General features: G+C 43.8%; 1 protein-coding gene across 1 annotated transcript; it reads right to left on the bottom strand.

The window, feature by feature from the left end:
- Positions 1-7,805: 7,805 nt before the first annotated feature.
- Positions 7,806-11,343, bottom strand: LOC109734862 (uncharacterized). The gene is made up of 3 exons (XM_020294037.3): positions 11,035-11,343; positions 8,757-9,007; positions 7,806-7,946 (listed from the first exon to the last, which is right to left on the bottom strand). The coding sequence occupies exons 1-2, from the start codon at positions 11,126-11,128 to the stop codon at positions 8,796-8,798; spliced, it is 306 nt and encodes a 101-aa protein (XP_020149626.1). The 5' UTR covers positions 11,129-11,343; the 3' UTR covers positions 7,806-7,946; positions 8,757-8,795.
- Between the last annotated feature and the right edge of the window lie 440 nt (positions 11,344-11,783).

Below are 11,783 nucleotides of genomic sequence, written 5' to 3' on the forward strand. Positions count from 1 at the left end.
AAACATAAAAATCCTGGAAAAAAAGGTCAAGTTCGCTCATGGAATTGAGCTCGTTACCTCGTCCTCCAGAATACACAGTCTACCACTCCAGTACACTGCCCATTGTTTTTACATAGCACAAAGTATATAAGAACACACTAGGCCAGTGCTCAAAACCAATCCATCGACCCATCAATCCATCAAGAAATAGTTCGTTTTATTCGCACTCGATCTAGCGACCTCTCCAATAATAAAGCTTGTAAAAAAACATGGGCGACCAGCTAGACAGTACAAGTATTTTATGGTTAGATGAAGGGCAATAGCCTTTATGACTTCAAATTTCTATAAGTATATAAATTATTAATTGTAGGCTTCCTGCCATTGTGGAGATTTTAGGAGCATGTATGGCGTACAGACCACCTATGGGAAGGACATGTAATTTATACTCGCATGATTTTAGAAGGACATGTAATTTTCGCTGGACAGCTTTAGGAAACAAATCGGAATCAATTCCGTTTGTTACGTGCAAACTACCTATGGGAAGCCACGTTCTCAAGTCAAATCCAAACAGCCAAAGCTTTCTCATCCAACGATGGTTGCTGGTCTAGTGCTTTCCGAAAGAAAAGTAGGCTGAAAAATTCACAATAATAATACTAAAAGAAATAACCAACACAACAAGTGCGCTGTCCCAGTTGGTTACCACGGGTGGAAGTAATATCAAGAGGTATGGAGATCGAATCCTACATCACGCATATACTTGAGAAGTGGAGTAGAAGAGAAACGTGTCTCAATGCACCACAATCATCTGAATAGACTGCCATATATGCTTGGGTATAAGAGCTTGATAAGAATGATCTCCAGCTGATCACAGGCCACCGCCAACAACACCCAGTGATCCTCCAGTGTTTGAAGTCATAGACCCAGTACGAAGATGCGGAGCCAATGCGTTCATAAGTAAATATTATGTGGCCGAGAAGCAAGCTTCACCTTATGAAAGAAAAAAGTGTTTCTGCAAAATTTAAAAATTACCAACACAAGGCATATATCATCCAATTGAAAAACAGCCACATCATCCAATTGCAAGACATATGGGCGACACTACAAGGGGGGGCATAAACTCCACCCGGACAGTGAAATGGCATTTGAAAAATGAACATGATCAGTCGCAAACAAACAATGTGATTTTTCCTGTCATGTGTAGGGAAACAAAGCAAACTATCTACATATGACACAACTAACATGACAGGAAAAACGAACATATCCTTCGCGGCCTAATTTGTCTTCCGAAGTCGGTCAAGTGCATCGACACAACTAACATTCAAGAAAGGTACTCATCACACATATAGATCATCTTACTTTGACATTTCTAGCTAGGGGTGGGGTGCATGCAGGATGATGATGTAGGCTCAAGACCTCAAGTGCTTGTTTTTCCTACGTGTGTACACACATCTAGACCGGAGAGACACAAGTGATCTCACGAGCTAAGGTTATCCAGACCGCGGCAGTCACAACTAACCATCCTAACTCGGAGAGAGGTGCATGCATATGGCCGCTAGCGCCATGGGCATATGCTAGCCGCTCTAACTTTGTCCGGGGCTACCGGCAGCACGATCCAAAGTGAAAGAGAGGCTAGGCGAGGCAGCACTCGTGGTGTGGCCGTCGCTCTCGCAGCTTCCGTTATCGAGGGCGAGGACCACGGCGTGGCGCCCTGGGTTCACGCCTCCCCATCTCGGCACAAAGCCGGCCAGCGAGCTGCAGGCGCACGGATTGCCATCTCTTCCTCAACAGGGAGCTTTGCTTCTGCCGTGAGGCCGCTCCGTTTCGGGAGCCCGTGCCCGGGATCGGAAACGCGCCGGGACCAACCATTTATACCCCCTTCAAGACCGTGACGGCGACCCGCCCGCGCGCGCTTGATCGAATCCATCCATCGGCACCATGCATGATGGCTCTGCCTGCCTGTGCCTGCCCGGGTGGTGGCCATTCGGGCGATGCCACCGCGGAAAGATGAGGAGGCAAAAGAGGAAACAAGTGGTTAAACACCGCCCACCAGCTACGTGCTGAGAAAGTAATTGTGTTTGGAACAATCTTTTTTTTTTTGTCTTTGGAACACTCTGGTGGTGAAGGGAAAGAAACTGTTGTCGTGATCTTCACTGGCGGATGTCTGAGCTTGGGCTCAGTAAATTCAAAAAAGTAAAAATATCTGAATTTTTTTGACATTCAAGATGCTCAGTTGAACAATGAGCGTGCAAATTTTCAGGGTGTTTGGACCTTCGAGGACTTCTAGGGGGAAAAACACAATCAGATCCAAATAATGTTTTTTTCACGGTTTTTTGTTTTTGCAATGATCTCCTCAAATGTCCAAACTGTTTTGAATCAGAATGATCGAATCAATTGATCGATGGTTACAGGCCCCCTTTTATATGTCCCGAAGAGACACGACGATCCCTCGAGGGGGCGTCGGTTCCAGGAGATCGAAGGGAGGCGTCGGTTGCGGAAACGACGGTTTGGGCAAGGGGAGATTTTCCCCTAATTACAGAATTAGTTTTAACACTCCCCCTAATCTACGCTTGACCATGTAGATCATCTTCACGATTGTCCGGGAAGCTCTATCATCTCAAAAAATTCTCCTTCAAAAGTTCTTCATAAAATCTTTGATGAGATCCTGAAACATATACTCACAGAGAAAGATAGCATAATGTGATGTCATTAAAATGAGGATATCTCAAGAAGAGACTCCCCCTGACACCTGCAAGTCCCTAAGTCTTCGCATACCAATTCCATGAACACATTTCTGGAATGTAGAATTTGGTAGAGACTTGGTAGATAAATCAGCAAGGTTGTCGCATGATTTGACTTGCAGAATGCTTATTTCCCCGCTTTTCTGAAGATTATGGGGGAAAAACCATTTAGGAGAAATATGCTTGGTGATATTATTCTTGATGTATCCTGTTTGCATCTGCGCAACACAGGTCGCATTATCTTCATAGATAATGGTAGGTGATCCTATCGAACCAATTCCACATGACTGTTGTATGTGGTTTATCATTCTGCGAAGCCATACACATTCACATGTTGCTTCAAATAATGAAATTATTTAAGAATGATTGGTAGATGTTGCCACCAGAGTCTGTTTCGAAGACTTCCATGATATAGCAGTGCCACCATGTAGGAACACGAAGCCGGTCTGAGATCTGGCATTATGGGGATCAGACAAATAACAGGCATCTGCGTATCCAATCATATCGGAGTCCTGATTTTTCTGGAACTGGAAAAATAGACCAAGATCCTTTGTACCTTGGAGATATCGAAAGATATTCTTCACTCCAGACCAATAATGTTTGATGGGAGCTGCGCTATGTCTAGCAAGTAGATTCACTGCAAATGCAATATCAGGTCTTGTGCAATTTGCAAGATACATAAGCGCTCCAACGGCACTGAGGTATGGAACTTCAGGCCCTAGCACCTCTTCTCCATCATCCCTTGGTCTAAACGGATCTTTCTCCACATCTAGAGATCGAACCACCATGGGAGTTTTAGATGGCTAGGATTTGTCCATATTGAATTTCTCCAACGTTTTCTGGATATATGCAGATTGGTGTACCATGATTCCTGAGGGAAGATGCTCAAGTTGAATACCTAAGCAAAATTTGGTTTTACCCAAATCCTTCATCTCAAATTCCATCTTTACGTGATTGCGTGCTTCATCAATGTCTAGTGTGCTGCCGATGATGTTGAGATCATCAACATACACAGAAATGATGCAAAATCCTGTAGAGGACTTCTTGATGAAAACACATGGGCAATCAGCACTATTGGAGTAACCTTTCTGAAGAAGGAACTCACTGAGTCGGTTGTACCACATCCGTCCTGACTGCCTTAAGCCATATAATGACTTATTCAGCTTTACACAATACATGTTGCGTTTTGCATTTTTATTTGGGACATAGATTCCATCAGGAACCTTCATATATATGTCCGAATCTAGTGACCCGTAAAGGTATGCGGTCACGACGTCCATCAACTGCATAGATAGACGATTTTGCACTGCCAAGGATATAAGATATCGGAAAGTGGTTGCACTCATTACCGGAGAATATGTTCCAGTGAAATCAATGCCGGATTTCTGCGTGAAACCTTGTGCTACAAGCCTTGCTTTATATCTCACCACCTCATTGTTCTCATTCTGTTTCCGGAGAAAACCCCATTTGAATCCCACATGAAAACACTGGGAGGTGTAGGTATTGCTTCAGTGAATACCTTTCTTTTGTTAAGCGAGGCAATTTCTGCTTGGATTGCATCCTTCCATTTAGGCCAGTCGGACCGCTTTTGGCACTCAATGATAGACCTTGGATCATGATCAGTGAGAAGGGTATCTGCAATCTTTTCAGCAAAATATATGTCGACAGTCGTAGTCTTACGGTCAAATGATTCTCCAGAATCAACATAGTTGATGGAAATTTCCTGCACCCCTACTGACTCTTCGTGATTTCCCAATACGATCGAGTCTGGGTGTTCCGATGTCCCAGTCAGTTTGTGCATACTGGAACTAGGTTGTGGAGGTTGCCCTTCCACTGGGTGTATACTACCCATCAGGTGTTTGTCAACGTTGAGTTGACCTGCATTTACTGACTCCGAGGTTTTTCTTCGCGATTTCCTTTGCTGCTTTTTAGAAGCATGCTCCAGGTCAGAGGCCGTACTACTCCCCCTCTTTTTGGGAATAGGGAGTTGAGTGGTTTTTAATGGTACCTCCACTCTTTCTGGCGCGTTTCTGGCCGGATTTAAGGATTTTGTAACACCTTTCAGATCAGTAAATGAATCTGGCAGATTATTTGCAAGATGTTGCAAATTAATGATCTTCCGAACTTGAAGTTCGGTCTCATGGGTACGTGGATCAGAGGATGAAATGGAATGAGCATTCCAATCAATTTCCGGGCATTCTTTCTGGTACTTGAAATCTCCCCCTAATGCCGGAAAATGTTTCTCATTAAATATGCAATCAGCGTGACGGGCTGTGAACAGATCCCCAGTCAGGGGTTCCAGGTACTTGATAATCGACGGCGATTTGTACCCCACATAGATCCCCAACTTCCTGTGTGGGCCCATAGATGTCCGATGTGGTGGTGAGATCGGGATGTATGCAGCACATCCGAACTTACGCAGATGGGAAGTGCTTGGAGGATTTCCACGTACCAATTCCAGAGGGGAAGAACTGTGATATGCAGTAGGCCTCAATTGTATCAAGTCAGCAGCGTGTAAAACAGCGTGACCCCAACAAGAGGTTGGCAAGTTGCAATTCGTCAACAAAGGTCTTGCAATGAGTTTGCTCCTCTTAATCAATGCTTCAGCCAAACCATTTTGTGTATGGACATATGGAACAGAGTGCTGAACTTCAATCCCCAAAGCCATGCAATAATCATTGAAAGCACGTGAGGAGAATTCTGCAGCATTGTCCATTCAAATTGATTTAATTCGACTTTCAGGATAATAGGCTTGCAACTTAATGACTTGCCTCATTATCTTGGCAAATGCATGGTTTCGTGTGGATAGAAGACACACATGTGACCATCGTGTAGATGCGTCAATCAGAACCATGAAATACCGGAAAGGTCCAGATAATGGCTGAATGAGACCACAAATGTCTCCTTGAATACGTTCAAGGAACTGAAGTGGTTCAGCTTGTATTTTGAGGTGTGAGGGCCTCAAAATTAGCTTTCCCGTGACACAAGATGTGCACACAAAATCAGAAGATTGAGGAAATTTTGACTCAAGCAAATTATGACCAATGGAATTGCTAGTAATTTTTCTCATCATCCCTATTCCAGGATGGCCTAGGCGATCATGCCAGGTTTGGAATGCGTTAACATTCTGAAAAATTACTTTGTATGCAACATGTTCCACGGGTTTGATGTACGTATAGTACAAACCAGACGATAGAGAAGGAATTTTCTCATGTAGCTTTTTGCCATATCCGTTATCTTTAGTAAAGAGTAGATACTCCTCTTTGTTGTCTTCATGGGTTTCGATATGAAAACCATTCTTACGGATATCTCGATAACTGATCAGGGTACGTGATGAGTCGGGATACAATAAAGCATCCTCAATCGTCATTTTTGTACCGCTTGGGAGTGCGAATATGGCACGTCCAGTACCAACAATCATTGTATCGCGTCTAGCGATACTTAGAATATCTCCATTCATCTTTTTCAGAGTTTGAAAATATTTCATCTCCCTCAGTATAGAGTTTGTGATACCACTGTCCACAAGGCATAATTCCTCTTCCATCGGATTGTCCCCGTAGAAAACGACGGCGAGTGCTTCCTCTCTTCTCCTTTCTTTGTTGCCTTTCGCTCTCGTTGGCTGTTCTACGTGCGTGATAACGTGTTTTGAATCAGAATGATCGAATCAATTGATCGATGGTTACAGGCCCCCTTTTATATGTCCCGAAGAGACACGACGATCCCTCGAGGGGGCGTCGGTTCCAGGAGATCGAAGGGAGGCGTCGGTTGCAGGACAAACCGCAACGACGGTTTGGGCAAGGGGAGATCTTCCCCTAATTACAAAATTAGTTTTAACACAAACAACATCATTTTCACACACACATCGCGCATTCAAGCATCTTGGATAGCAAAAAAAATGTTCTGATTTTTTTTCTATTTTATTTTAACTTGCTGCACAGATGCACCTGGACACGGAATGGCTACACTAACTTCACTAGCTGCTACTTTATTTGTTTTCCTCCTGGTGGCAGCATGCAAGCAATGCAGGCCCCCTTTGCATTTACCCTGCCAGCCCGTTGCCCCTCATGAGAGAAGATATTACAAAGTTGGCCTGCAAAGAGACCCTGGCTCAAAACGAGCATTGGGCTTGTTTCAGGTAAGAAAGAAACATATCTGTAATGATTTCACCGAATCATTGCTTTCAAGCCATGGCCATGCTCAATATGTGGTCCGCATCAGTACATTTATTCATATATGCTGGCTTGTTCATAAAGGGGGCCATGGGCATCACACATTTTGAGTAGACAACATCAAAGCCCTGGTTGCAGTTCTACTCAACATGAGCAGAACAATGGAATCTGTCAAATGCCTTTACAGTTTTTCGTTTTTCACTGGCATGCTCGTGATATAGCAGCAAAAGCATAACATTTAGAAAATTAGTCCATAAAGCAACCCTGCTTCAGATCAAACTAAATTTAAACACTACACGATTCATCTAATCAGTTCAACTACCATGTATTTACAGTATATTCCTTTTCAGTGAGCAAAAATAGCAGGAAGTCTGCGCCATTCAATTAGGCCGTACTGCTCTATCCAGGGCGCAGAGAATCCGTAAAACTATTTCACGCGGCTGACCCGTGGCGCCTAGCTCTCAGGCACTGCACTAGTGCAACGCCTGGGAGCTAGGCGGTACACTGTATAGTGTGTAGTGCAACGACTGGGAGCTAGACACTGCACTAGTGCAACGCCTAGGAGCTAGGCGCTACACTGTATAGTGTGGCGCCTAGCTCTCAGGCGCTGCACACTGACTTAGTAATTTTCTGATCACACGGGTGCGACGCTGGCCGTGTAGCGCCTATCTGTGAGGCGTTGCACAGTGTAGTGTGGCGCCTTCGTGTCGGGCGTCACATAAAAAGGTCAGCCGCGTGAAATAGTTTCACGGATAGTTCATTCTGTGATTTGATTTCGTCAAATTTGCCCCCCCCCCCCCCCCATGTGCTATAGCCAGGAAGCATGCTACAGTAGAAGAATCACCGGCTGGGTTATATATATCAGAACCTTTTTTGCAACAAAAGAATGTTTCCGAAAACCTTGACACTTGTAGAGCTATTTTCATGGATCGTGAATGTCAAGATATTCACCATATATAAAACTAAGGTACAGTAGACCTTCCTCGGGAGGCTGTCTGAGTTTAAATACAACAAATTCTTTACATTAACACAAAGGTGATGGATGATCTGCCAGCAAAACCTGTCAAGAAAGAGAATTTGTATTAAAAAAGAGTAAAAAAGATGTCTCGTGCTGCAGATTTGGTGCTACTAAATTCAAGACATATTGGTTGTGTAAGCTTGTTTGATCCAAACGCAAGACAAGTTCACACATTTTCACTAAATTGTGTGGCATCATGTACCATTATTTAGGATAATCAAACCGATTATGCCTTTAGATGGATGACAGAAAAGCAGGTGTCCACTATTTCAGGTACCGTAAATATCCTCATCGATTTTATTGGTCGCATGCATGCAAGTACACGAGAAGGAATGTTGCTTGGAATCAAAAGAGGTTGTCAATGAATCACAAAATTATTTAGTTTGAACATGTAATATTTGCATCTGCCAAAACTTTTGGCGCATAATATGATAATACGAGGCTACGAGCAATGTCTAACTTTTCAATATTTAACTAATGTCTTGTGTAGTCATCATAAGAAGTTTGTGTAGCTAAACTACTAAAATGATTGTGTACATAGGTACCCCAAGGCCCAAACACCATATATCGTCATTAGGCAAGCACCTGTTTTGGCCTTTTTATCTTCAACTAGATTTTCGCCAGTCTAAAACTGTTCAACCAATAACTAATTAAAACTAATGAAAAAACTGAAGTCCACAATTAAGATTAAGAACAGGGAAACTTATGTGAGCACATTAGGCAATGAAACATCACAGGACTAAGTACATGAAAAAAAATCACATGTAGATACGAAATCAAAGTGTCAAAGGAAGTACTACAATATACAGAGCATTACATCAATCATATATGCTGCCGTAGTGATAGATATACCTTGTCAGCCAAGATACTTTTGCTGTACAGAGAAGATTATCAATCTCTAAGGCCAAGCTCGACCTCAATGTCATCATCCTCTTCAAATAACTTCAGCAGCCGTGCATGTTGCTCCTCTCTTTTCTTCTTCTGCCAATACTTGAAAAGGAAGAATGACAACAGACCGGCTACACCAATTCCTAGCAGGACAAACAAAACTGTTTGGCCAGTGTGACCTTTTGACTCGTCTTTAGATGCATCATCAGCTAGTCCTGCAAACATCGTAGATACATTTCAGTGATCTAAAATCTTGACTGTGGACTTGGGCATATGGATAACTTAAGTGGTTTATTCAATCTATGTGTGCCCCAAGCTTGGAACAAACGTTGGGACCTTGAAAAATAGAACAACAATGCAATACAGCAGCATCATTTTCTCAACAGAAAAAAAAGCAACCATCGTCGGAGGAACCCTGCCCGCGTTTTTCCTTTTTTTGGTTAAGGAAATGAGAGGCACAGGAAACCGATCACACAAAGTCTAACCATAGCGGCAAAATTCCGCACCCACCGGGAGTTGAACCCAGACCGATGTGGACACACTACAGCGCTTCCAACACTGGGCTACCACCCAGTTCTCAACAGCAACGTTTTTTCTCACTTTTACGGCTATTGCTTCAAGATCAATGAATCTTGCGCTATAGCATCCAACTGAACTGCATTTCTGCTATCCTGTGCTAGCATACATAACCATCACTATGTATGAAACTTACACAAAACCATTTGCAACTGCTACCTGCTGGATACCAGATACATTTTCTAGTTGATTCCCAGTGGCAAGCAGTACAGGCAAGATCTTACTAGCTGGCAAGCTACAAATCCTATGATAACCTGGCTGACTTTGGCTGGTTTCCATACAAACTATCATAAGTGACTGAGTTACTGAATCATCATGTTGTTTAAATGGAAACCCTACAAAGTACATTAAAAGAACAAACTGAGATTGTTCAGACATGATGCTAATTGATCACCACATATGCTATGATGTTGGTTCAGATGTTTCTAGACAACCTGGGATAAATAAACCCAGCCCCGACAATAATTTGCAGTAACTGTATAGCTAGCACAATTCTATTATATCTTTCTTGGGAAATTTAAAGATCAAGCTAGAAAAAACTCGGTAAATCCGCTCGGCAAAGGAACAAAGTGAACGTAGCAAGAGATGGGGGGCTACATTACTAACAACTCTATTACACTATTCGGTTCTGCAGCAAGTTGCATCCCACTTAGGTTGCACCACTAAAAGCATGTAATGGTTATGATTTAGAGCAAGAGGCACTTAGTTTGTTTTTCAATTTAAAGCTACTATAAAGTAATGGTCAGAAGCATCACCGCATGAGACCACTATATTTCGTCATAACCTTTGTCTTAGTCTATGCACATTTAAAATAAAATAATCGAGTTAGAGCTAGGCCATAACGACCCGTATGACATGATTATGTATTAAACTTCCGCTTTATCAAGGGCCTATGCGGCTCTAGACTAGAAAACCAGTTAACAGATATGAAATGGCTTGGCTTTTACCATGAAGAGAGTTCTTGTAAAAGCAACAAAAACAATGCAGTGATGTAGTTCAGAGACAATAATTTTGTAACAATCCTAGCAAAAAAGCGACAAACGATAAAGTGGTGTACCCAACATATGAATCTTGCTTTTGCAGTTCCCTTCCTATGCATTAGTTAGCCATTTTGCTAGTTCTTGATCGTCACCTCAACAAGGACGGAAATAGCATTGAAATGCTAATATTTATCAGAGTCTCCAACTGCGACGCATCAAGCTGGAACTAACGGCTCTAATTTTTGGCACGCATTTTTCCAAAATAGTTTTAACCTCGATAAGGAGCTAGCGCATGCGCCTATTTGTCCCATGGGAGTAATTTCTTATTTCGACTTCCACGAGAAACGATACAGCAACCCAATCCACCTGAGGCGAAAGGCCAAAAGTATTGGACTGGAATCGGGATCTTACGGTTAAACTGGTGAATTTATTCATGAAAAATCAGTGAAACTACCACGGGGATATAGCGAGCTCTTCGGCCCAAATCCAAATCTTCATAATTAAATAGACTCGCAGACAATAATAATTTCTGCACTTGACGATAATAATGGAATCCTGAATCCCCCAATCAGCGGGCCGGCGACTCTTCGCCAATCCCAGGCAACGCCCCTCAACCAGATCTCCAATACCACTCGCAGATCCCGGTGGGTTAGAGCAGATCGAGCGGGGCCGGAGGGGGCACGCACCTGTGGCGAACTGGGCGCAGATCGCGGCGGCGGCCAGGAGGAAAGCAGCGGCCGGGCTGGATCTGCTGCCGCATGCGCCGAGCGGCCGTCTCATCTCCGCCTCTCTTCCCGCGCCTACGTCTACGAGGCGACCGCGACGACGAAGCTGCCGACAGCTCCTCCTCCGCCAAGAGCTCGTGTCGTGTTGGTGGTGGATCGGAGGTCGGAGGCTTCGGTGCCGTCCGCCTTCGTGCGGTGTTTTTGCTTTATTCGTCTGGTGGGTGGGTGTCGACCGGACGCGCTGTTCGTTCTTGCCCTCGAAGGCTCCGTGCACGCACAGCTGGGCGGTCGTTCTCGGCGTCTCCGTGCCGCTGGCAGTGGGCCCCCAGTGGGCGTCTACCAACGGGTTGTAATGAAAGGGTGTTTAGTTTGGGAACGTATCATCTCAAAGAAAAGAAAAAGTTTGGGAACGTCGAGCCGTCGATACTAGGCATCCAAAGAGTCATGCACCGAACATAAGGGCCTGTTTGGTTCCAAAGTCACCTGACTTATAAATCAGGTGTGACTTATAAGTCAGGCCTCTTTGGTTATCCCCTGATTTATAAGTCACCTCACCATACCTTCTCATCTTGTTTTTTAATATAAAGGTGGTGAGACCCACGCAAAAAGGGATGATTTGTAAGTTAAGTTGGGGTGGAGCAACTTATGACTTATGACCATGGCGCTCTCCACGGCTCGGCGCTTGCATCCAATGCTGGCCCGACTCATTT

Source organism: Aegilops tauschii, chromosome 1 (genome assembly GCF_002575655.3).
Source record: "Aegilops tauschii subsp. strangulata cultivar AL8/78 chromosome 1, Aet v6.0, whole genome shotgun sequence".
In the NCBI taxonomy this organism is placed as follows: domain Eukaryota; kingdom Viridiplantae; phylum Streptophyta; class Magnoliopsida; order Poales; family Poaceae; genus Aegilops; species Aegilops tauschii.

Bases quoted from the DNA above. Each gene is read 5' to 3' on its own strand.
- LOC109734862 (XM_020294037.3), bottom strand. From the start codon at position 11,128: ATGAGACGGCCGCTCGGCGCATGCGGCAGCAGATCCAGCCCGGCCGCT. The intron at 9,008-11,034 runs GTGCGTGCCCCC...CGATGTTTGCAG, and splicing joins CTGCGCCCAGTTCGCCACAG to GACTAGCTGATGATGCATCT.